The 26,684-nt window shown below is 36.8% G+C and overlaps 1 protein-coding gene across 2 annotated transcripts; it reads left to right on the top strand.

Annotated features, from left to right (window-relative positions):
- The first annotated feature begins 25 nt into the window (after nucleotides 1–25).
- On the top strand, nucleotides 26–18,254 carry LOC143220849 (5-oxoprolinase). Of its 2 annotated transcripts, none has more exons than XM_076446447.1 (21): nucleotides 26–459; nucleotides 1,802–1,987; nucleotides 2,911–3,149; nucleotides 3,231–3,393; nucleotides 3,503–3,588; nucleotides 3,704–3,905; nucleotides 7,291–7,551; nucleotides 7,868–7,993; nucleotides 8,061–8,262; nucleotides 8,492–8,708; nucleotides 8,773–8,911; nucleotides 9,497–9,774; nucleotides 9,851–10,111; nucleotides 11,258–11,363; nucleotides 11,729–11,896; nucleotides 12,412–12,656; nucleotides 12,732–12,843; nucleotides 13,477–13,701; nucleotides 13,875–14,056; nucleotides 15,260–15,419; nucleotides 17,199–18,254. In XM_076446447.1, exons 2-21 carry the CDS (start codon nucleotides 1,859–1,861, stop codon nucleotides 17,337–17,339), a joined length of 3,642 nt encoding a protein of 1,213 aa, XP_076302562.1. In that variant the 5' UTR covers nucleotides 26–459; nucleotides 1,802–1,858; the 3' UTR covers nucleotides 17,340–18,254. The 2 variants fall into 2 exon arrangements, with proteins under 2 accessions (XP_076302562.1, XP_076302558.1); XM_076446443.1 differs by having other exon boundaries at nucleotides 26–894.
- The last annotated feature ends 8,430 nt before the right edge of the window (nucleotides 18,255–26,684 follow it).

Genomic DNA, 26,684 nt, shown 5'->3' with positions numbered 1-26,684 from the left:
AAATTCTCAAATCATATTTTCCTGCATTCAACACAGCCCTCTAGCAATCCTAAGATAAACTTTCACGTCAAATTACAGTGATTCGAAAATAACATGTTCCCACAGAGAAATCACAGAAAAGGTGATTGGATGATTGCAAAAACTCTTGTCGGATTGCCAGTGACTTCTAGACTAACCGCTTCACTTTCACGTCGGAAATAAACACAATCGTCCAATACACTGAATAGAACATAACAAAAGTTATGTGTCCCATGATAGGATGAGAACCACGAACAAACATCGAGCCCCTCCGAAGCTGTTATGCAACGGCCATCATAGCTCTAGATAAATGGAAAAATACTAGAATCCCCGATACGTCGACTCAGTGTAAGTTGGCGTCGCACACGAGAATCTGGTAATCTCAAAACAAATAGAAAGTGTCACGCCGCGAGCGTTATCATCTATGGACAGCTCCGACCGGTAAATTGCTCTAATTATCCCCACTACGCTGCCAACTCATTTAGAGCCGGCTGCGAGACGCGCACATGCTGTCAGCTGATCGAGCAAACTATTCGGATTGTTCTGCTGTATGTCCGTAGTGTTATGTCCGCGTACTTGAAACGTCATCGAACGTTATCGCGACACGGTCTTCAGTGACTCCAAAAAATTCGTCCCTCTCACTAAGCTAGTCGTTCGTCGGACAGTGCTGACCGATCAGAATCGTCGTTGTTCACTACATCAAAGTGAGAAATGCGTTCGGCGAAATTCGAGTTCGCCATAGATCGCGGCGGCACGTTTACCGACGTGTACGCCAGGTGTCCCGGCGGCAAAATTCGAGTGATGAAATTGCTGTCTGTGGACCCTGCTAATTACAAGGACGCGCCGCGCGAAGGAATCCGCAGGATCCTCGAACAGGTAGTGTCACGTAATCGTCTTTATACAAATTAGAACAATTTTAGCTGTTTTTTAACAGTGGTTCGAGTCGGGAATTGAAAGGAACAATTGAATTGGTAGCTGGAGCTACGAAGGATGAGATCTTTTATTGTTCTCCCATCAAATCCTGCTGTCCTGTAAAATTTGAACGTTATACATATCACCTAAGGTTGTTCCAGCCAATAATTCAATAATTAAATTGCAATCGTGTTTATACAAATTAGAACATTGTAGCTGTTTTTTGACAGTCGGAAATCGAAAGAAACAATTGAATTGGTGGCTGGAGCAAGGAAGGATGTGAAATCTTTTATTGTTTTCCCATCAAATCCTGATGTCCTGTAAAATTTGAATTTTGTATTAGGTTGGGGAAAAAGAAATCCATTATTTTTACGTTATCTCAAGCGGAGAAATGATGGATTTCTTTTTCCCCAACATTGTTCCAGCTACAATAATTCAATAATTAAATTGCAATCGTTTTTATACAAACTAGAACATTTTAACCGTTTCTTGACAGTGGTTCGTGTCGGGGATTGAAAGTAACAATTGAATTGGTGGCTGGAGCTATGAAGGATATGAGATCTTTAATAGTTTTGTAACAATTTGATTATTGAATTGTTGGCTGGAATAACGTTGGATGATATAAAATTTAAATTTTATAGGACAGCAGAATTTGGTGGGAGAAGAATAAAAGCTAAAATACGCTCCAGCCACCAATTCAATTGTCTATAACAGAATCCTCAAATAGGTAGAGCGTCGTTAGACTAGGTTTATGCAGTCAGCGAAGTTTGTAAAGCCTTTAATACAACTCGCTTTGTGTCTTATTTGACTGTTATACTGTTGCGTCATAAATGAGTAAAACAATTAACATTCTACATGCTCTGAATTTTAGGAGACTGGACAGAAGATCGACGGAGAAATTGATACTTCGTTAATATCATGGATCCGAATGGGAACTACCGTTGCGACGAACGCGTTGTTGGAAAGAAAAGGCGCAAGGATGGCCCTATTGATAAACGAGGGTTTCAGAGATCTTCTTTTTATTGGAAACCAAGCACGGCCAAATATATTTGACCTGGTTAGTATTAAACGTTAGAGACATTTCGTTAGATCATTTCTTCCCATTCAATCTTTCATGGTTCAGGAAGTACTTGTGTACAGTCTCTCCTTTCACAATTTTATAAAAACCTATTTCACACTTTATAATATAACTACGTTTGTCGAATTGTTGTGAAAGAGTCTGATAAAATGGGTACATTCCGAAAGTATGAGAAGAATTAGCTGGAGAACAATGATTGTTTAACCCTTTCACTACAATGGACGATATATCTTGTTTCCACGATGTCGAAGAAACGATGCTATGGACGAGATATCTTGTCACCGTGATTTCGTCGTATAATGCTATAGACGAAAAATATCTGGTGTATCTTTATTATCGATATGAAGTGTTTTATTTGAAACTTTGACACGCGTAATCGATCTTCAAGACATGTCATCGTTGGTGAAAGCTGCTTACAGATTACAAATATAAAATTCTCCATATTTTACACTCTTAGAGTTTTTATTGTTTATTTTGTATGGAATGCAGAGGAATAATTGTAATCGATGTACAAGAACCAATATACAAAAATATAACTAGCAGAAAAAATCTCCTCCAACAATAGAATGTGTAGTTTGCAAAAAAAATGGCCTACGGAAGGAAAGCAGATATTTCTGTAAAAATTGTTCCACCACATTATGCATTTCACCATGCTTCCAAGCATTCCATACAAAATAAACAATAAAAACTTTAATTAAATAAAATGTGGAGTATTTTATATTTATCATCTTTAAGCACCTTCCACCAACGACGACATGTCTTAAAAATTGATTACTTGCGACAAATTTACAAAGAAAACAAATAAACTAAGACGAGATATCTCGTCCGTAGCATCGTTTCTTCGACATCGTGGAAGCGAGATCGTCCACGGTAGTGAAAGGATTGATATGTTTTGTTTTCAGAAAGTGGTAACACCGGAAGTCCTCTACGAGAAGGTGGTAGAAGTGAGGAGCAGAGCCATTCCCGCCTTGCCTGGCAGATGTTGCTTGGATAATAAACAATGGCGAAGAGTGAAGGGTTCCACAGGCGAGGATTTGTTTGTAACGCAAGAACTTGACGAGGAGAGGTTGAAGAAGGACCTGGAAGCTCTACGACGTTCTGGGATCGATAGTTTGGCCGTGGTCCTGGCGCATAGTTACATGTCAGCTGCCACAGATAACAATCCATCATTATAGATTAGTACCAGATGATCTGTTCCGCAACTTATCTTCGCTTTTGTCAGGTTTGCTGAACACGAAGTTAGAGTTGGTGAACTGGCGAAGGAAGCTGGCTTCCCTCAGGTGTCCCTTTCGCACGAAGTCATGCCCATGACGAGAATCGTTCCTAGAGGCTTCACTGCTTGTGCTGACGCTTATTTGACGCCACACATTAAGCACTATTTAGAGGTACTGTTCAAAGTTTGTTACTTTTGTTTGAAACAGAGAGGAAATTTTATGTTAGTGCTCGGAGGATTTTCTGGCTCTTGAATTACAATAATCAACGACTTTATTTCAGGGCTTCTCCTCAGGGTTCAAAGATAAACTCAAAGGCGTGAACGTCCTGTTCATGCAGAGCGACGGGGGACTGACACCAATGAATTCGTGAGTCATTTTTACAATACACTAACAAATTATTATGAGACACTGACTAACAAATTATTATTAAATTAAAATGAGATTAAATAGACATAGATTGTAGCATTTTAATTATTTTCAGATTTAATGGCTCCCGAGCTATACTTTCCGGTCCAGCTGGCGGAGTTGTTGGCTACGCGATGACCACCTATGGCAAGGAAACTAATTTACCAGTGATTGGTTTCGATATGGGTGGAACTTCGACGGACGTGAGTCGTTATGGAGGCAGCTACGAACATGTATACGAAAGCACTACAGCTGGTGTAACGATTCAAGCTGCGCAGGTACCATTTTGTCATCTAATTAGGATGATTTTAAATTAACACCGATTTTACGTTTTCACGAATGATAGGATTGTGTACACGGTGTATGAAAAGTAATAGTCATCCGTCCTAGGGGTGAATCTACACCTCTGGATCGGTGGATATTCGTTAGAGAAACTTGCCGCAAAATTGTTGTTAAAGTTTGTTTTTACATCAACACCTTCTACTCATCGAGAAGAGAAAAAGTTTGGGCTACTCTTTACTGTACCGGGCTCAAAATTTGTGCCTTTCTCCTATAAATTATGATGCATTTGGTACGTAATCCGGTAGATTTGTACCTGGGGCGACTGCAGATCGAAGTTTCGATCCTGTAGGATCAATGGTTCAGGAGTTATGATTGCTTAAAGTTGAGCAATCTGCAGTGTTTTTGACAGGTAAGGGGTCGCCATATTGGTTTGTAGTGACGACCGCGAGCCGCTTACCGAGCAGAATAATGAATTTAGTATTTAATACAATTAATAATGAATTTCAACTTTAAGCAAGCATAACTCCTGAACCATTGATCCTACAGGATCGAAACTTCGATCTGCAGCCGCCCCGGATACAAATCTACTGGATTACACACCAAATACATCATAATTTATAGGAGAAAGCCACAAATTTTGTGTCCGGTAAAGTAAAGTTTACCCAAAGTTTGAAAGGAACCATATGTCGCAAACAAATAGTTATTCAGATATAAGCTGTTGAAATGATTCCAAAATTGTGTGAAGTTATACGCATCGACAAAAGCCTACTACTACAATCCACCTAACCGTGTCGACGATACAGAACATGATCCTGTGCGTGCCTCGAGAGAAACGAAATTTATAGGGACATTCGTCGCTAGGCCTTTACCAAGTCATCGTTCCCCTGCCCATTCAGATCATTAATTTGAAGTTGCAAAATATGAGAGTACTACATTATAATGTACTAATGTAAAGTTTAGGTACTTACAAATCTTTCAGATTCTTCTGTTCATCCGTCGGATACACAGGACACTGTCATTTATGCAAATACATCTTAATAATTGTGAAGCAGAAAACTCTTCTACACAATCATAAACACTACACAACACACTTACTCCGACCACGATCAAAACAGTACTGCGGGTTAAGGGTGGATTTCGGTGGGGAAATGTAGCTTTTGATAATTGGACGCGGGTGTGCCGGAAGCAGGGCTTCGGAGTCGGAGTCGGAGTCAGAAAAAAATATATCGACTCTGACTCCAACTCTGGCTCTTTTGTTTTATAAATCATTAATAGATTTATGTATACATAAATAACTTGCTAATATTCGAGCTACAGTATAGACGTATTGTATATGTATATACCTCGGCACTATGTAGAGGAGAAACAGTTAAAGTTACGGTAGTAGTATTTTCTAACTGTTTCCTGAAAGTGAGAAAGTAATAGTCGTGTTGTGTTGTATCAGAGTTATCTGTTCCATATTCTTAGACTTTAATACAATATTTCGATTATTTATTCAGTTTTATTACAACTCTTAATTATTTTGAGTACATATTTTTTCAATTTGGAGAGTCGGAGTCGAAATCGGCGTCGGAGTCGGTGTCGGATTCGGAGTCGGAGGTAAAAAAAAAAGAGGAGTAGGAGTCGGAGTTGGAGTTAAGAATTTTGTCTACCGACTCCGAAGCCCTGGCCGGAAGGACATTAGGTTGAGGAGTGGGAACACATGAGTGGAGCCAGCTCGCATATTTGGTCAGACGGGAGAAATGCGAACAGCGGGGCCCCGGTTGTTCCTCACGCGAGCCGGAGGTTGAGGGAGGAAAGGGCGTAAGTCCTGGGTGATGGTTTTTTTTAGTGGGTAGTGGGGGATACGACCACCCGATCCCCTGAGCCCCACACTATCCCCCTTGGGGATGTACGTAAAAATGTATTTTTTCCATCACCCTTAACAATAAAAAAAAAGGTTGACGACTGGGAAACTGTCAAGGAAATTCCTTTTCTTATTGTCTTCGGTCGTCAATGGCGTGATTTATGAGTGTATGTCCGCTCGTCGCTTCGGCGGGTCTATCACACGTGTTGTTTATCGGATAGGGTTGATATTGTCGGAACGCGGTGGTTGTAAAATAATCGGCCAGTTCGGAGCCGATAAGCGTGCGGTTTTCATGCGTTTCGTGCGTTGCTATTACGTTCTTTGCGGTTATATACAGGGTGTGGCGTCTAACAAGGGAAGGAGATTTTTTGTGAGATGATAGTATATGGATGCCTAATTATGTATGCAAAATATTAGGTGTAGTTACTCAATAGTTTTAAAGATACAAACAATTAAAGTTTCATCGTATTTTTAGTAATACAACGGAGATATTTTCGGTCTAAGTCTTAGGCGCCTCACCCTGCATATGTATAAGATTTTGTTTCATATTAATTTTCAACTTCAAATGTATGATCTGAATGGGCAGGGAAACAAAATGATCTGGTAAGGGCCTAACGACGAATGTCTCTTTGAATTTCGATCGTCTCGAAGCACGAACCGATTATGTTCTGTCTCATCGACACGATCACGTGGACTGTAGTACGTAGTAGGCTTTTGTCAATACGTATAACTCCATACAATCAAATTTTGCAAAAGCTTCAACAGCTTATGTCTCAATAACTATTTGTTTGCGACATATGGTTCCTTTCAAACTTTTTCTCTTCCCGATGAGTAGAAGGTGTTAATGTAAAAACAACCTTAACAACAATTTTGCGGCAAGTTTGTTTTACAAATGTCCACCGATCCAGAGGTATAGACTGGCTTTTTATACACCCTGCACTTGAAAAGAATTTTCGAGTTTGTCTTTCTTGGATTATTTGAAAATCGTATATCAAAGATAGATTTATTCGTAACAAGATGGTAAAAATGGTTAAAAATGACCATTACTTTTTATACACCTTGTACAGTTAGCATACAACATACAGAAAACCCGTCAAATTCATTTTTGGCGGTCACAGGCGCCTTTTTTGCAATTTTAAATGGTCTTCTTGTAGAAACAAAAATTGAATAAAAAATTGTTGCTTCTCTTAATTATTTTAGTAGAGCATTGTGCCTGCATTGATTCTGATCCAGAATATCTAAATCGTTGTTCAATTACTCAATTTGTGGTGATTAAATTAAGTGAATAGCTGTTATCTTAGAAACAACGGGAAGACTAATGTCTACAAGAAGTACTTTTCAATAAGATGTTTGAAAAAATTGACAACTAAAACGGCGAATAGCTATAAACAGGTGGTCTTACAAAATAAATCTACAGTCAGTGAGGAAGTTCTAGCCGATCTAGTAGCAAAAATAGAGAAGCTTGAATCAGTCGTTGTCTGAGAAAAGTAATTTCAAATCTCAACAATCTCAAACATCACGGAATTCGGTTAAAGTTGGACGTGAACACAGTTGCGGCAGGAGGTGGATCGATGCTTTTCTTCAGGTCGGGACTCTTCGAGGTTGGACCTAGAAGCGCAGGTGCCCATCCTGGACCAGCATGCTACAAGAAGAATGGCCCTCTGGCTGTGACCGATGCGAATCTAGCTTTGGGAAGGCTACTACCCGAGTACTTCCCGAAAATATTCGGGCCGGACGAAAATGAACCGCTGGACAAGTCACGAACTATGGAGGCGTTCGAGGCACTTACTGATCAAGTATGTAGATGATAGCTACATTGAACAGACAGAATTTGGGAATAGAATATTTCTACAAAGCTGCAACGAGACGATTAATCCATTGCCTTAGAATTTCTTTCGTATTCAGCCAGCCATTTTACAAATTACTTTATTTTCCATCATTTCACCATATCAACCATGAAATGTTTTAATCAGAAACCTTAGAATTCAATTGCAAGGGGTTAGCCAACGATTTATAAAAGACTTGTTCTATTGCGCTAAATATGAAAGTTTGTTATGTCGAAGACTGCTAAGAAATTGTTAAGAGAACAGTGCATTTTACTCTGGTTTATAGATAAACGAATTTCTAGCGAAAGAAGGCCAGAGCTCGAGAAAGAAGATGACAGCCGAGGAAGTGGCGATGGGCTTCGTCAGGGTAGCGAATGAAACGATGTGTAGACCAATTAGAGCTTTAACGCAGGTGTGTGAAAGTTTGTCATTATAAGGACCACTTTCAAAATTGTTTTCTTACTTTATACTATTTATAGGCAAAAGGATACGACACTTCGCGCCATGTTTTAGCTTGTTTCGGAGGTGCCGGAGGACAACATGCCTGTGCCATAGCACGTTCACTTGGTATGGGCACAGTTTTCGTTCACAAATATGCAGGGATTTTGTCTGCTTACGGCATGGCGTTAGCTGACGTGGTAGAAGAGGCACAAGAACCCAGCGCTGAAGTTTATGAAAATGGTATGTTTCAAAACAATTCCGCAAGCACTCCTCTCAGTTTTCTTATAAGTTCTTCCTTTAACGCTAGAACTACCGACCCCTAAATGTGACTCATGCATAACAATAATAACGAGATCGAATAACATGCACTTCAATAAAGAAATTTACTAAAAAATTTCTCAAGAAAATATTTTGACTTATCAAGTAGCTTTAGTGTTAATTGTGTGAAACTTATTTTCTTTGCACCTAGAATCCTTTGCTCGCCTGGATCAGCGATTAGACGCTCTAGAAAAGAAAGTTCGAGCCAAACTATCGAAGCAAGGGTTCGCCGAGTCTCACATAATCACTCAACCATTTTTGCATCTGCGTTATCAGGGGACAGATTGTGCGCTAATGTGCACACCGAGTCAAAAGAGCAGCGTTGAGGGCACGAGACATGGTGATTTCCTTACAACTTTCTTAGAAAGGTAAAGTTTTCTGTGTTAAAATAGTGTTGATCATATTGAACACTGATGATTCTGCTTGGTGAAGGTATCAGACGGAGTTTGGTTTCACTATGCCGAATCGGAAAATTTTGGTGAGCGATGTAAGAATGAGGGGTGTAGGGAAAACTGACGTAGACGCAGATCCTGAGCTATCACCGTCTGAAAATCCTCCAAAGATAGAAAAGGCAAGTAACAATGAACACAAAAAGTAAGAAATGTAGTAGGTGGCACTGTGAATTTCCAATAAGATACAAGGTATATTCTATGTACAATTTCTGTTGTGTTAATTTCATATATTATTGTTAGTGTTAGTTTAATTTCATTACAAATTCATTATTGAAAATCTTTCAAAAAGATAACCGGCTGTTGTATTCTAGCTGAAACAGATCAACCCTTAGCACTCGAATGGTGACATTATTCGAAATATTGTTTACATTATTAAATATGTCAGTATCTAAATAATTACTAAACATTTCGGTATTGTATGAGGTATTATACCAATTTCGTATCCATAAAATTTTAAAAATCTTATCTTCCATCAGAAATACATACATATATTTTAAATTAATTACTTAAAAGAAAAAGTATTTTATTTTGAAACTATTCAGATACGTTCGTAATCAACTTAATATAACAGAGATAATTTAATTGTATTTGTGTTTTTAAAACTACAAAGGAATTACGCATGGAACTATGATAATTTCGTGGACTGTGCGTGAGTTTCATAAAAATTGAAAAGACCACGTGGGTAACACAAAATCTCTTTTCAGACATCCATGGTCTATTTCGAGAACGGCTACTTGGAGACAAATGTGTACCAATTAGCGTCGTTGTCGCCTGGCCACAGGATCCTTGGACCAGCAATCGTAATGGACAGCCTGAGCACTCTTCTGATCGAGCCCGATTGCACAGCGTCGATCACTTCTCGCGGAGATGTCAAGATCACGATCGGTCAAGGCCTGAAGACGGAGGTCACGACCGAGTTGGATGCTATACAGCTCAGCATCTTCTCTCATCGATTCATGAGTATCGCCGAGCAGATGGGCAGGTACACCGAACGATAAGATGCATTTTAAGAGAAGCTTCTGCTCTACTCAAGAGTCTTACAAATTGACTTCTCGAAGGATCCTACAGAGAACGTCAATCTCGACGAACATAAAGGAACGACTGGACTTCTCCTGCGCCGTTTTCGGACCGGATGGGGGACTGGTTTCCAATGCACCCCATATACCGGTGCATCTAGGTGCTATGCAGGAGACGGTGCAGTATCAAATGAGAATCTTCAAGGGCGAGTTCTCGAGGGGAGACGTCATACTCGCGAATCATCCCTCGGCGGGTGGCTCCCATCTTCCGGATCTCACTGTCATCACTCCAGTATTTTACAAGTAATTCTTTCTCTTCGATTTTTAAATACACGAATATGATTAAAACTGTTGTATTGAGCAGCAGAAACATCTTCTTCTATCGAGAAACAATGAAGGGAAATAGCTTTATTTGGTATTGAATTTATTAATTGAAACAGTTAACGGATCGTCTTATTACAATCTTATATCAATATCTTATATCAATATTTTTATCAACATCTTCTACAATATCTTATATCTAGACAGCGGACTTTATGCATTTATGACAAGAATGAGTAGGTGCAATGTAAAACAGTAGAAACATTCGAAGAATTTAAGAATACTGTTATATTATTTTAACCTATTAAACATTTTAAGAAGAACCCAGTCGGGTAGAAAAATTTTATTTTGCATAAAGATCACTGTCTATATGTATACTTATATTACGTGATTGAAATGTTTCAGTCGCCGTTTTCACGAAAGATTAGTTATCCAGTGTTAATAGCTTTTAGAAATTTATGATCCACAGCTTAAGACTTCTTAGTCAATTTTTGTATTTTATCATTTCTTTTGAAATTATTATTTAGGTTCTTTAAAAACTTTTTGATATGACAGCCATTGGATTAAGTTAAGCCATTTAGGCTTACCGTACCACGTACATTATGATTCATTAAAAAAATATATTTATTAATTATTCATTCAACTTTTGAACATGCATGAATCTGTTGTACCGGATATGAGATGGATGATTTCCAGCAACCCTTGCATGAATTTATTTTTTTGCATTTTCCTAATAATCTCCAAATATTCTTAATTGTATTTATAACACAAGTTTCATTTCAAGATCGGGTTTTTCAGTAGTCAAAAAGGCTAGATAAAAGATCAATCTAGGCGGCGATGCTCTCAAAGGTTTTATTTTTACGTTTACGGACGTAATTTGCATTATTCGGAAGCATACGGGTGCACATGTAGCTATTTTCATAAAGCTGCGACAGCTACATGCTGCCGAATAATGCAAATTACGCCTCGTAAATGTAAAAATAGGACTTGTGGGGGTGATTGCGACCTAGATTGATCTTTATCTAGCGCTTTTGACTACTGAAAAACCCCATCTTTGACACGAGTCTACCCCCTTAAGTAATTCATTAGATGTAATAACGGTTTGAGATTGTACGTAATTATGTACAGGGAGGTAGAGAAACCGGTGTTCTTCGTGGCTAGTAGAGGTCATCACGCTGACATCGGAGGAATTACCCCAGGCTCCATGCCACCACATTCAACTATGTTACTTCAGGTATGATTTTAATTATTATCGGAACTATTTCATAAACTATTTATGAGAGATTCAAAGAATAGAGATATAGTTGGTTTGCCTGAGTATAGAGTTAGTTAGTTTGGGTATAGAGTTAGTTATTAGTTTGAGTATAACTGTTTGAAACGGATGAATATGAAGAAAAAAAGCAAATTTTTATACGTTCGTGCAATTCTTGCTTGCACTGTACCTTTCGTTACTTTACGAAATCTTCTAGCATTTCCAGTAGAGCATTTCTACGTAAATCATTGGAAAAATTCATTGTTCCGCGAAGTTCAATTTGAACAATCCCCACTAGTATATGCAGTCTTAAAATGTTTTCGATAGTAAGAGGATTTGTCTGACAGGAAGGAGCTGCTTTCAAGAGCTTCCTGTTGGTGCACAATGGCGTGCTCCGCGAGAAAGAACTGACAGAAGAGTTAATGGCTCCTGGAAAGATTCCAGGAAGTTCTGGGGCCAGGAATCTCTCCGACAATCTGAGCGATTTGAAAGCGCAGATCGCGGCTAATCACAAGGTGACCAATTGGCGACAAACTAATCATTAGACTGCGAATTTTACGTATTTATGGTAAATATGAGTGGGTGCAATCTAAAGCAGGAAACAGATTAAAACATTTTAGAGGTCCAATGCATTAATCTTAGCCAGAGTTGGGCAAACATTTTATTCAAATAAAAATTTCGAATAAAGTGGCTTTTTCCCAAGTGGGTTCTACACCCACTTTATTCGTAATTTTTATTTCAATAAATTTTTTTCCCAATTCTGATCTCAGCTTATCGAAATTATTGAAAGACGAAAGGACCTTGTGTTTCGTTCCTATTCATCGTAATCGATGCATGCAATTTTTATGCAAAACAACTGGAGTGAAATAGAAATCAATTTTTGTTCTTAATATGTTTAATAAGTTGTGAACAATATAAAGTCTTAAAGTTCTTCTAATGTGTTTACTGGTTCAAACGACACCTACTCATTGTTGTCACAAATGCATAAACTTTCTTACGAGTCTCACTCAACAAATTTCTACAAATTCAGGGCTCGCTGCTGGTCAACGAATTGATTGATATCTACGGGCTAGACGTCGTGCAAGCCTACATGGGTCACATTCAACAAAATGCGGAAACGGCAGTGAGGGACATGCTGAGATCAGTTGGAAGAAAGCTGCTCGTGGAAACCGGAAGTACCGTCGCAACAGCAGTGGATTATATGGACGATGGAAGCGCGATTAAATTCGCTCTTGATATCGATATCGAGAGAGGCGAAGCTGTCTGTGATTTCACGTGAGTTTTCATAAATGTTAATTAAAAGTTCCGATGAAAATCGTTGCAATTTTAACTGAGAAATCACGTCTACAGTGGCACGGGTTATGAAGTCTGGGGAAATTGCAATGCACCTCGCGCGATTACTTTGTCTGCGTTGATTTATTGTCTGCGGTGCATTGTGGGTCGAGATGTTCCGCTTAACCAGGTATTAAAGCATAATTATTCTTGATTATAATAGTTTATGTATCTAGAAGATGAGATGTGTGTTAATCTAACAAAATTACATTGTACCTTCTTTGAAACTACATCGCTATGCAAATATTTTTCTGAGACTACTGTTTCCAAGGTCAGCTGTGATGCTGTCACAATATCATAGTCGTCGTTCTAATTCTTCTGTTTAATCAAGCTGTGAATTTTATGCATGTATTATAAAATTGAATAGTTGATAGAAAGAAACAAACTTTTATTTAGCTCCCCTATCTTGTAATAATTACAACTATCAACTATTGCAAACAACTATTCAATTTTATAATAAATGCATGAAATTCACAGCTTGGTAATGTCTTTATTTAATAATTCGGTAATGTCTCTATTTGACTGTAATGTCTCTTCTTGATTAACAGAAAAACTAAAACGACGACTATCTAATTGATGCGTAAAATTTAGGCTTTGCATAAAGAGACCTGGTCTAGATATCATCGACATCATGGATGTCATTTTCTGGTTCCATTGGTTCTAAAAATTATTTAATGAAATTTTCAAGGATTGTTGTTAAGACTATATATTTACTTTCTAATGATATTAACAATTTTATGGAACGGATTAAACCTATTTTCAGGGTTGTTTGAAGCCAGTGAAGGTAATTATTCCGAAAGGCTCCCTGTTGGACCCATCGGAAGAAGCTGCAGTTGTTGGTGGTAACGTTCTCACGTCACAACGTGTCGTGGATGTAATTCTACAAGCATTTGGCTCCTGCGCAGCATCACAGGGTTGCATGAACAATATTACATTGGGCACAGAGGAATGGGGATACTATGAAACTGTTGCTGGAGGCAGCGGAGCTGTAAGACGCTTTCCTTTCTAGAACAGTCATTTATGTCAGCCTCCTGGCCATGATAAAAGACTCGGCTTACAGGCTTTTCCCTATCAATAATACATTCTTTTACATCTGAACATACCTATTACATTTGTATAATATTGTATAGGTACAATTTTTCACTTTTTATAATTGTAAAGGGTCCAACGTGGGATGGTAGAGGAGGAGTTCACACTCATATGACCAACACTAGGATTACCGATGCAGAAATACTGGAGCTTCGCTACCCTGTCATTCTGAATAAGTTTTCTCTGCGTCCCGGAAGTGGAGGTGATGGCGCTCATCGCGGTGGCGATGGTGTTGTTCGAGAAATGATGTTTAGGTAATTAACAGGTTCATTATCATTTCGGTGTTGAACCGTTCAGCCGAGTGACTTTGCAGTTGTGAACATGCACGAAGACGTAACGGAAGACAAGTAAAATAGCGATAACAAAAATTCTGACACGATCAACAAAAATACAATTTAGTTCAAACCAGTATGGATACTATGACGAATTAACTTGTCATCTTCAATAAAAAGGCTAATAACACTGTGCAACAGCCAAAAAACGTTTCGATTCTCACTATGCGATTCTTATAGAGTTTTTCGCGCTGATTCCGAATCTGCCCTTAATTTTAGGAATGTTCGACGAGATACGGCGCGGCGAACCACCGTTCTAGTGCTAAGCGCCACTGGCAGTAAGTCATGTCGGGCGAAGATATTTTGCTTTCTGGTTCGAAAAAAAACGTCGACGTTCCAAATTTTATCATAACATCACAATATTTGTTTAAAATTGAAAAACATGTCTTTTTTTCAAACTCAAATTTCTCAGAAACTGTGTGTGTGTGTCTATGAGAAAAATTATGGGCAGATTCGGAATCAGCGCGAGAAACTCTATAAGAATCGCATACTGAGAATCGAAACGTCAAAGAAAAGTTGAAATTTGTTGGACCGTGTAATTAGACTGCGGATCTTTAGGCAAACTAAAAATTGTCTGCATCGATTCAAAGAAATAGAAACTAAATTGAATGTTATTTCTTCCCTTAATGATTTTAAAGAGGAGAAATCTACTTTTAATAGAGGAGAAAATATAGTGACATCTTCAATTTTAAAAATTTTCCAACAATTTTGACGTTCATCTACTCAATTTTGCTGTAAATGCATAAAGATCCATATCATTAAATGAAACGTACCACATTTATAGTATACCATAAAAATTTAACGATGCAAAGTTATAGATTTCCTAAATGTTGTATTCAAGGTGATTCACGTAAATGTAACAGTATATTTTCTGTTGGGTTAAAATTAGAAATTAATGTTAGAGAAATAGGACCAGTGGTTAAAAGCAGACTATACATATAGTTTATACCGATATGGACACTATGACACAATTAAGTGGAAGATTTATTCCTTAAGTGAATGAGAAATTTAATAGTGTTTAAAAAGTGGTAGGGTACTAGAACGACAAATTAACTCATCTTTAAAGGTGAAGACATGTGATCAGCAGTTTCAATAAATAATTCGTAACTCATTTATTGTTTGTAGGACACCGGTGACGCTCTCAGTGTTAACAGAGAGAAGGGTGCACAATCCTCCTGGTCTAGCCGGAGGATCGCCAGGCGAGCGGGGGAGGAACACATTGCGCAGAGCCGATGGCAGAAAGATCAACTTGGGCCCGAAGACTGCGGTGACAGTTTGTCCAGGGGTAGGCAACACGAACACAATTTTTCCGAACGGTCGTCGACGATTTGCCGCCGCGCGGATATGAATTCTATCAAAGTTTACGCGATACTGTAAAATCATGCGATAAAATAGCAAAAAATAAACTTCGAAACGCTACGATTTCCAACGTTCGCCGAAGAAACCCGTTCGCGTTTTACGCGCCCGGTCATAAAGATTTTATCTCGACGATGTACGACCCGCTTGTTTGCAACTCGTTTGCGCTGCGTACTCTCCCGCCAACTCGAATTATTCGCGATATCATGACGCAGTTATCGATGCATCACGATCGCGGTGAAGTTCTTCATTTCGTTCGAATGTTCTTGAGAGGATGTCCAATGTAAGTTTGCAAATTAACTGTTGCGTTTAACCCTGTAATGGCAGCTAGCTTGAAGCCAGTCGTAACGTCAGCAATATTTTCTGTACACTGATTGGACACCGTTGAATGGTAAAATGGGGCTCACACGATACCAAAAAATTTTTGTTTTTGTATGTACACTACAAGTAAAATTTGTGATAAACGTATTCTGGTCTCACATTTTAAATCTTATATGTTTTCTCTGTCAGCAAACCTTGAATGACCTTGTATAATTATAGTCACTAAATTCGCAATGAAAGGGTCATCATTGTAGGTGTTTAAAAAAGGGTGGTTCCATTTTAAATAAATGAAGGTGACCTTGATATTTCTAATAAAAATTTTCTGGTATCGTGTGAGCCTCGTTCTATCATTCAACTATGTGCTGAAGAGATTTAATGCATCTTTGAAAATAACAAAGATATTTGAGGTGCAAACGTTATGTGACTTACCCTGTATAAATAATTTACAGTTAGGAGTATAACTGATCACACACACATTAAATCAGAACAACTTTTTTATTAATGGACTAAAAGACTTCAATTTCTCTGTAAGACTAGAAGGATTAGTTTAGTAAATGAAAAACAATAGTAAAAATTGATTTTTACAACTTTTTTAGCTGGGCCAATAACGAAAATTTCAATGATGTGTTTTCTAAACTCGTATAAATTATATACGTTCTGAAAATTTCATTGAAATTGGTTAATTGGTTTACGAATTATAAACGATCAAAAGTGGTAAAAATGGCAGTTATACAATAGTATAATTTTTACCACTTTTGATCGTTCATAATTCGTAAACCAATTATTCAATTTCAATGAAATTTTCGGGACGCATATAATTAATACGAGTTTACAAAATATATCATTGAAATTGTCTAAAAAGTTGTAAAATTCAATTTTTACTGTTATTTTTCACAATTCCGACCAGATGCATTTTTTCAACATATTTATTAGACGTTTACTAAACTAATTCTTCTAGCTTTACAGACAAATTGAAGTCGTTTGGCCCATTCATAAAATCGTTATTCTGATTTAAACTGTGTGTGATCAATTATGCTCCCAAGTGTATACATATAATACATAATAGTTTTAGTGTTAACACAATTACAAAACAATACTATTTTTCTTCCTGAAGATGGTTGAACCTAAGCTTGAAGCTATGCATAATTAGATAATTTTTAAGAAGGCGTGTCACAATTTGTAGTCTGAGGGCACAGTGCCATTGCAGGGCTGACTATAAAAGATTCGACGAACAAATTTGCTCCCTTTTACCAGAAACTAAAAATATTTTGTGGCTTCAATAAATTCCGAGACAATGTATACGCGTACCGCGCATACTTGCAGCAGTTATCCTCTAAATTGTAAATAATTCAGCGTTGTTATTCTTTAAGACGATTTCTGTTTGCAGGACACGTTTATCCTGGAGAGTCCTGGTGGTGGTGGTTATGGTTCACCCGGCGCAGAGGTTCCATTAATAAAAGAGAGCATTCAAGAATTCATCGAGCGAGGAAGCGTATTTGAGTACAGGAAGGCTCAAGAGTCTGTTTAGCTGATGTTTTATGATATGCACGATGTCTAAGGTTTTAATTTAATTAAGGTTTTTTAAAAAATGTTGCGCAAGGATGGATGTTTTAATCCACTGCGAACGAGAATTTTTTGAAATACTGAAATACTTAATAAATCATCTAGTTAATCTATTCGTTCGCAGCTTCAAGAATTCGATGCTGTAGTAAAACTAACACTTAAAAATGCTGTTTGCTTTTTAAGAATGACAATATCGAATTTATGTAAATTTTCTACGATTTTTATTGTATCAGATGCTTTTCTGAGGAAACATATTCCATCATAGTCCGTCAATTCGTGTTTACTGTTTCAGTAGTAGTCAAATAAAGAACTAGTCATTTCGCGAGTTTCGTATCCATAGAGTTTTAAAAGACCTTCGTCTATAGAACATTTTATTTTTATTTCGAATGTGTGTACTGATAACTAGACTGCGGATCTTTGTGCAAAATAAAATATGGTTGCATTGATCACAAAACAGAGAAGCCAAATAAATATTTATCACTGATGTTCTTAAATCCTTTTAGTATGTTCACTGTTTTGAATTGTACAAATCCATTTTTGCGACAAATTCATAAAATCCGCAGTCTCTATATGTATACTGATAACTCTTGATAATTAACTAAACATACCGAGACCTAACAGTGACTGACATGTTGCCTTACAAAACGACATAAATGATTAATACGTACTTGAATGAAAAAATCTTTAGTAAACCATTTCCTGCAAAAAGATGTCTATAATTTAAATAATCGTGAAATAAAATACACAAAATCGGTCATCTGGGCGGTGGTAGGTTTAGCGTTGAAATCTGAGCGTTCTATATTTTTGATGATGTGAAATGGGATTTCCCGGAAATTCAGTTTATATTTGTCTAGGTCGTTTCAATAAATACTCTCATGATTGCTCGATAAGCGTTTCTATCAAGTTTCCCCGAATTTCCTGAGCAATCGACGCTCACTTCCGACCTCTTCAACCTATTTCACGACGTCTTAATAAATTGGTGCTCTGTGAGAATCAAATTTACCAAAACTGACATCGATTTACCTGGAAAGCCTCATTCAATAGGAACTCGCAATGGCGTCCCTTTCATTTCCGATCGCAGTAATTGCTGACCGAAATATCGCCATTCCATGCACACGTACATCTCGAAACTTCCGATTGCATTCGCATTTGTGAAGCAGTTCGAAACGCTTCTTAGACTCATACATGCTATGCTGTTTTTGCATCTATTCGGTATTTGGTCGATTTTTATTTTCTCTATTTGCTGTTTGCTGTGATTGAAAAAGGGTGGAGATTGGTTCCATTTCTCTAATATGGGTTGATTATGAAGTCTTTTCGTATATTGGAAGGTTTGGACGCAACTTTTACTCGGTTAAATTAAAATATATAAAATACAGGTATTGTTGCTTTTATTCGGAAATGTTTTACTATGTTGTGATGCATTTATTTGCCTAATCAATATGATCTTGCATGTAATATCATTACTACTACACAGCGGATTTATATGCAAAATAATATTTTTTTATGCGAATTACAACAGATGGGAGTGAAATAGAAATTTATCTCTTTTCTTAATATATTTAATAGGTTGGAAATAATATACCAGTATCTTTGAAATTTTCAAATATTTTTACTGTTTTAACCCTTTGCATTCGAAGCTATTCTAATTCAAAAGTTTTTCTTCCGGCCTGAAATGTTTCCATTTTATATGATTTTCTTAATTTTATCGATATAAAACTGATATCATATCTCGCACGACACTTTCAGTAGCTTTAAAATAGACAATTATTTATAGGAGAAAGGCAAAAATTTCTGATCCCGTAAGGAAAAGCTTACCCTTATTTATTAAGCGGTAATGGATTTAAGCAAAAATATAAAGTTATACGCAGGGAAATAGGACAAGGTACAAAATAAGAAAAACTGAGAATTAAGTACGCAAACAAGATGTTAAGAAATAATTTAGTATTAAAGGGATGAGATAATGAGATTAAGGTGAGATTACATTGTCCAAAACAAAATTATTCGAGTGGCACTTAAAACCTGATCTCTTAAACTCTAATGATCAATTTCGTATTTAAATAATTTTTGCATGATTACATTTCAAGACACTAATTACAAACGATGTAACATGATGTAAAATGATCTACATTTTATGCAGGCCAGAGCGAATTACATTACCGGCCAAAAATATGAGATCAGAGTTTATGATTTATGGAGGAAGATAGTCTGTAGTTAGGTGAATTATTTCAGTTCCATTTTGATGTACGATGTTCATTAAACTTTTCCAGTGTAATAATTTGTAGTATTCAGAGTACAATGTTACTCTCCTCATTTTATTTTAGTTCACAATGTTCGAATAAATGAAAACATCGTCTAAACAATCAGACAACTAAAACAACTTTCAATTGTCTTTCAATTTACAATATCCCAACACAGATTTTTGCGTGTATGACAAAAGTGAATAGGTCAAATACAAAACTAAAAAGACATTAAAAGAATTTAAAGACGGTGCTGTATCTCTCATTTTCCAGTTTATAATAGGGCTGTAACTTTCCTTCGAAGGTCGAAGATTTCGAAGCTTCGATTTCAGAAACTTCGAAGTTCCGAAGTTTCGAAGGAAAGTTACAGTCCTACTGAATACGTGAGTTTTCTCAAGCGCCAAGCCTGTCTTGCCTTTCTTTTCATTTAGTCCGCGATATCCGATTTCACCGAATTTAATAAAACTCATTAAAATTTTGTTTGCAAAGTATTATTTTTTAAGTACATTCGTGATATGATCCCGAAATTTATTAATAGAATGCACTCTTTTAAATTTAATTTAAGTACGAAAAATCAAAACGGAAAGTTCAGTGTCAGTCACCGGTGACTGAAAGTTAATATTTTTATTTATCAAAAATCGTGACATGATATGGTACTCATAAGTTACAACTTCATACGTTTCGAAGACTGAAATTTCGAGCACTTGGAAGACTTCGAAGCTTCGGAACTTCGAAGTTCCTTTCGTTCCTTCGAATCCTTCGAAGCGTCAGAAAAGTTACAGCCCTAGCTTTTAAGATAAAAGAAGAAATTCTATTTTCATTTAACCTAAATTTCTTACACCTGGCTTGAACAATTTTTATTTCGCATAAAAATACGCTGTTTACAGATAATCTTCATAAAGATTCTTTTATATTACCTACAGATTTTGTTTATCAAGGTCAAGAAAAAATGTTTCGTTTAATTAAAAAGGTATTATTTAACAAAACAAATAATGAACGTAAGAATGAAGAATAGAGCAAGTCTCTTACCGAGATCAAGTCTGTTTACTGTGGAGTCGAGAGCAAAATGCAGGGGAGAAGATCAAATCAGCACAATGAAAAGTGCATATTTCCTACCCTTAAACATACGAAAGATATAAATATGCAAAGTGTCTTATTATTTCGCTGGAGCACCGTACCAGACTCGGCCGGTATAGTTTTGCAAATTTCCACGCGAGGAAAACTTCTTCTGTGGTTCGTTTCCTCGGCAAAGGGGAACGCCGCGCCGGGTGCTAAGGAACTTCCGCGGCGTCGCGTCACATTAAAATGCAACACCGTGCTCGACGTGTTAAGGTTCGTTCACAATTAGCTGGTCTGAAAGAGCGGCTGATCCTGACGGTTGTACGTGATGGTCCGTAAAGACGCTAGCGGGGCCGACATAGTAACGCTGCATTTGCCGGAGGAACGTGCAGTTTCCTTTGATTCCATGGAAAAAAGCAATCAGGACGCACAAGGGACCTCTGATTGAAAGCGCCGAACGCGCTGATGCGGGATGAGCTTTTGTTTTCGCTGTTACACGCGGCAAGATCGATGCATTAACCACATCGCCGCACCGGGTTACTTTAACGTTAAACAGTTATTTTCACCGTTGAAACGTTTACGGGCGATGGGATAGGGCACTAAACGTTGACTTCTCTAGCACCCTCAACTCTGCGCTCGGCTATGGAATTCAGACAGCCTCCGATCTTCGCGGTCCCAGCCGAAGAATTAGCTGTTAATTTGCTACGATATTAACTTTTTCATATCGACTTTTTTCAAATGTACAGTGACTCTCACTAATATTCGGACACTCTTTAAAATACGATAACTCTTTTAATCTTCAAACATACGATTTAAACTTTTGTGAGAAGTTAGAACAATTGGTTTACTACACAACGTAGCAAAATACTAAAAGTTGTATTTTGCAACTTTTTTATGTGAGCTTGTAAGGAAAATTTAGGAGACATGTTTGATATATCTGTATTTCATCAAAATCGGTCGACGTTGCAACGAGCTACAAACATTTAGAGACGCTAAAAATTACAGTTTTTCACGATTTTCGGCCTCCAACAGTAATAAATCGAAGGATTCTTACATCCTTCAATGCCTGTCGTTTTTCCCCGCATCAACCGATTTCGATGAAACTTTCACAATACATATAATTGACACAGATCTACGAAACGTATTTTCAACGTAGTTTAACGTTAATATTAAACGTAGTTTAGTATTTTCTCTACAATTCCGATCAATTGCAATTTTTAAAAAAATTTCTTTTCACATCGTGTAATAAACTAAGTACTCTAACTTCTCAAACAATTTCAAATCATATAGTCCACTATTAAAAAAGTTATCGTTTTTTTGAGATCGTCCGAATATTATTATGCCGAATGGGAGTCACTGTACATCACGTTGTAAATGTTCAGCACTTTTGAAAACGACGAGATCAATTAATGTTTTTAAAAATTGCAGTTAGAAAAAGCGTTTAAATATGAACATTTCGTAATTCCATTTTTTACCGTAAACATCACTCGTCTTCTTATTAAAAAAAGTATCTTCTTCAAAATTCTTATAAATTCTTATGAAGTAAATTAATAAGATTCTTATAAAGTATCTTATTAAGAAATTGTTATTAGAAAAAGTTATCATTGTTTAAAGCGTCTGTGTGGCCGTCATATAGTTCTTTTAAGATAAGACGGCCAAATATTTGGATTAAAAATAGCAAAAAGACCCATTATTTCAAATATTAAGGATTATTTGTTTATTTCAAAACCTGAACAGCTATGGTCAAAAATGGTCTAAATGGCAAAGTTGTGTGTCTCTTTATAAAGAATACACCTGCCAAGACAGATTTCAAGTATTACCATTTATGTAAATAATATATTCAATATCATTTATTATTCACATGTTACCGCAATTTTTCGGGCATTTCCGGTGCTCTGATAAAAAAACGTTTCCAACAAAAATTAATCAATCAACAAACAAATTAATCAACAAAAATTAATCACTCTTCTATAAACTTCAATATATAATAAAAAATTACGAAAATTCTTTTTATTAGATCAAAAATTAAAGTCACCTCGATTTTTTAATTGTTACTATATATTTTTTACTTAATAATGTTGTAGCTGACGTCAAGACAAATAAAATGACGTACTTTACTATAGGTTTAAGTCTTGAAACAATGCAAAGATCGTTATGAACAGCTAATTCCTCGATTGGGATCACTGCGCAACGCTCCGTCCGAGCAAATTCTTTCGAAGTTTGTCAGAACTTGTAAAATATGCCGCGTAGACTTCTCGTTATATCGTGCCGCGTTTATAGACCGTAAAGAGAGGTTCATTATCGATCTTAATGTCGAGAAGGTTCCCCGCGAAACGAGCTCTCCTAAATTACAGCAACCGATAATTTTTCTCTCGCTGAGCTGTAGCGGATGTCGATCGGGCACACGTGCGACAGAAGTTATTTCTGTAGAGTCATTGAAACTTGAACTAGAGGACCGACGCGAACTGCCTTTTATGCTATTAATCATTTCTTTATTGATATATCTTCCGCTGCCGAGGGAACTCTGTTAACCTGAATTGTTTCGCGTGTTTTGCTTTAGCCGTGACCGAATACTCGCACGTTCCACCGTCGAAGCTATTCATTGCGTAATGAGCTTGTTAAATAAAATTATTCACACCCGAATAGAAGACAATACGGTTTCCGTAGAAAATTAGAATCGTGACGTACAGAGACAATTTTGAGTCTGTAGCCATTTCTCGCAGTAAATATTGATATCAGAAAATTAGCTGGCATACTTTCGAGTAGAAAAGTGTAGGAGTAAATATGTGCGGTACTTAGGTAAAACTATAAACAAACGTTTCAGTTCTTAATGAAACGTTTACTGAATCGTCAGTACATCTTCAGCATTGTTTGTACTAAAAATTCTTGCAATCTTATTATAATGGATTTTGCATTTCTTATTTATAATTAATATTCAATGAAGGTAGTTACACATTTCAGTAAGTAATAGTTACCATAAAACAGTCATATATTTCATATATGTGCCATTTTAAACTGTGGTTCCCAAGGTGGTTCGGAACCCACCTTATCAAAACTGTAGGTTCCGTCGCGAAATAACCACAGCAGTTAAAAAAGCGACGTAAAATAAATTTAAAAAAGATATATTTCATATGGTTTCATATATTTCATTTTACAATAATCGAAATTGTAAAAATCTTTCCATTAGAAACGATTGAATACATTTCTTTTATTCAAGCACGTGTTATAGGGTAGAAATCACGAATAATCGAAATAAATTCAATCTTGTTATTTTTACAAGCAGTACATATATCAATCTCGTTCAGTGCACAGTGGGTTTAGCGTCACTGTGATTTCCAATTACTCTGTTTGAGCAGTTTTCATATCGAGAGGATGAACTGGAAGTTCAGAGGACAAGTAGTTAAGTTATGATCGGAAAGCAATAAAGTTTCCACGAAAATCTTACGATTGCTTCAGAACCGGCGAAAGGGGAAGCAGAAAAGTTGAATGAAAAACGACGATAGTTTGTGAAGTTTCATTCTCGACCCTGCAAACTTATATCCTCTTCGTTGATAGGCGTACGCGAGTCCTGTCCGGCAGCAGAAGCGATGCTCGATTCTTTTGAAATTTGGCTGTCGTTGTAAGAAAATTTCATACGAACAGTATGCATTAGACTAGCTCAGTCGTCGGCAAACGAGCCAAATATCAGCAGTACAACGAGATTTAGATTTCTTTCAGGAGCCAAATTTCCTTACAAGAACCCTGGAAGTAGAAATAGCTCTTTATTTGAATTTAGATATAACACACTGACTGATTGAAAATTGAATATTAAAATACTATTAAATTTTAAAATAAAATGCATTTATTTTTAAATACGTCATTCATGGGAGAACTCAAGTAGCCAAAGACTTTTCCGACCACTGGACTAGCCTAATAATTGTGTGGCGGGAACATGTCGACATTAATGTTTAAGTTAGCAACAGTTATCCAAACAGCATATAATCACATGCACATCTGAGTAGTGATAGCCTAGCTCAGATATATGATTATAAGTATGCTGTTTGGATAACTGTTACTAACTTAAACGTTGATTGCATGTCCAACACTATTATTTACCATAAATTCTTCATTCATTATTTGTTTACAGTAATCCTTTAGCACATCTTAACGCAATAGAGAAAATTTTTAAAAATTAAAAATGTTTTCTTGTCTTATTTTTTATATTATCGTTTTAATCTTCGAGCACGATATACATGTTGAAATTATGTAATTCAACAAGTGGGGGGCTAAGGAGGCGAACGTGTCGCGCACAAGCCGTCAATGTATATCTTTTTGACCGAAATAAATACTTTCAGTGAATGGTTTTTTTTACCAGCCACGTCTGTAAACTCTTGCTCACTTACAACTATTGAAAAATGTAAAAGAATATAATTCTTTACATGAACATATGGAGGACATATGGAAGTTCCCTCTATCTTTTCACTCAAATCCGAACTTTCTCGCATATTCACGTTACACCGTATTCTTGAAATTACAATCATGCATTCTCATAAAAAAACACACCAATACTGTACGCATAAGGCTCGCCCGAGATTCCCTCGAGTTTACCCGAGTAACGTTTCACCTCGGCGCGTGACGGATCAAACTCACTCATTGCCCCACAATTGTGTACGTAGTGCGTCTAGAGAAGTTTATTTTTCGAAATCTGTCCGTGATGGAGCAATTCTGCTTCCGGATTTGATTTTAGAATGAGGAACTCCAGAACAATCTCACCCAGTGAATATTGCAAAAACATGAAAGAAGTTTTCATTTGTGGAACTGTGTAATTCATATCAAATTTCCAAGTAACGCTGACGCGAATAGCAACTGCTGACTCTCGAGAACTATTGGAAAACGCAGCAGACTTGCATCTAAAACTTTCTCACGTTTTCATGGATAAGTCAGTGTATAGTCAGCATTGTGCTTTAGATACTGATTCTTTTTCTTTCAAAAGTTTGTTACCGACAGATTTGAACTTATAACGGGTCTGCTCCTATTTCGTTTTATACGCAATTCAGTTTAGATACATAATTTGTTAACGAAATTAAATTCGATATACAATGGTTAAAGGCTTCGTAATGTTTTAATTGGATTGTACAACCTTTGAACTATATCCCCTGACAATTTCATTGAAACATTCGTAAAATAGATAAAAACACGGTTTGCGAGCGTGCAATAAGCAGCTGCCGAGTCCAGCGTTGCCCGTAGCTTTGTTGAAAATAGCACTGGTCGATATCGATTTGATCACAAAGAATGTTTAAATTGCGAACCGTATTTTCCCATCTCGTTCCCTATTTTAAAAAACTCGTTTCAAGGAATTTTTTGCAACATCTTCAATTGCATCAAAATTTGAAAAATGTTGCGATATATTATTATACCTACTTCTCTAAGAAAAATGACCTTAGATATTAGATCGAAACAAAACCGTACTATGATTGGAAAATCGTGACCCATTTGGCCAAAAATCAGATTTAAAAAGTTTAAAACGTTTTACAGAAAACGAATCTCAAAGTCGAGCATTTTAGAAATGATACTTTTTCTCCAATGAAATTGCCTTTCTTTTTCTAAGAACCTTGACGATTCCATTTAATATTTTGATTCGACGTTTATTTCTCGATAAAAAGCATTCTCCGACGGTGAGAAATCATACCTTAAATTAATAATTACTGTATAGAAAAGATTAATAAAGTGGCTGAAAAAATGATGAGAAATTCTTATGATTGTTTTTAATTGATAGTGGATATCGTTCACGAACAGCGGAAGACAACCTTCTATCATCTATCATATCGGAAAATTTTCTGCACTCCTTCCCCTATAACATCCCACAAAAATTTTTCCCCCCTTCTCCGCCTGTATAAATTATTATTCTTTGAATGCGTCGACGCTACATCGTTCCCGCGCGCGGGATGGATGAAACTCCGCCAGAAACGAAACGAACGAACCATAAACAAGTGGCTCCAGCTCGTTAGGAAACTGTTTAGGTTACAGACACTTCA

The sequence above is a fragment of the Lasioglossum baleicum genome, chromosome 2 (genome assembly GCF_051020765.1).
Source record: "Lasioglossum baleicum chromosome 2, iyLasBale1, whole genome shotgun sequence".
Lineage (NCBI taxonomy): Eukaryota > Metazoa > Arthropoda > Insecta > Hymenoptera > Halictidae > Lasioglossum > Lasioglossum baleicum.
This window is presented reverse-complemented; position numbering and strand designations above follow the sequence as displayed.

Coding starts and splice junctions, on each gene's coding strand:
- LOC143220849 (XM_076446443.1), top strand. CDS start 730: ATGCGTTCGGCGAAATTCGAGTTCGCCATAGATCGCGGCGGCACGTTT. Junction 11,897..12,411: donor AGATCGCGGCTAATCACAAG/GTGACCAATTGG, acceptor CTACAAATTCAG/GGCTCGCTGCTGGTCAACGA. Junction 15,420..17,198: donor CGGTGACAGTTTGTCCAGGG/GTAGGCAACACG, acceptor TTCTGTTTGCAG/GACACGTTTATCCTGGAGAG.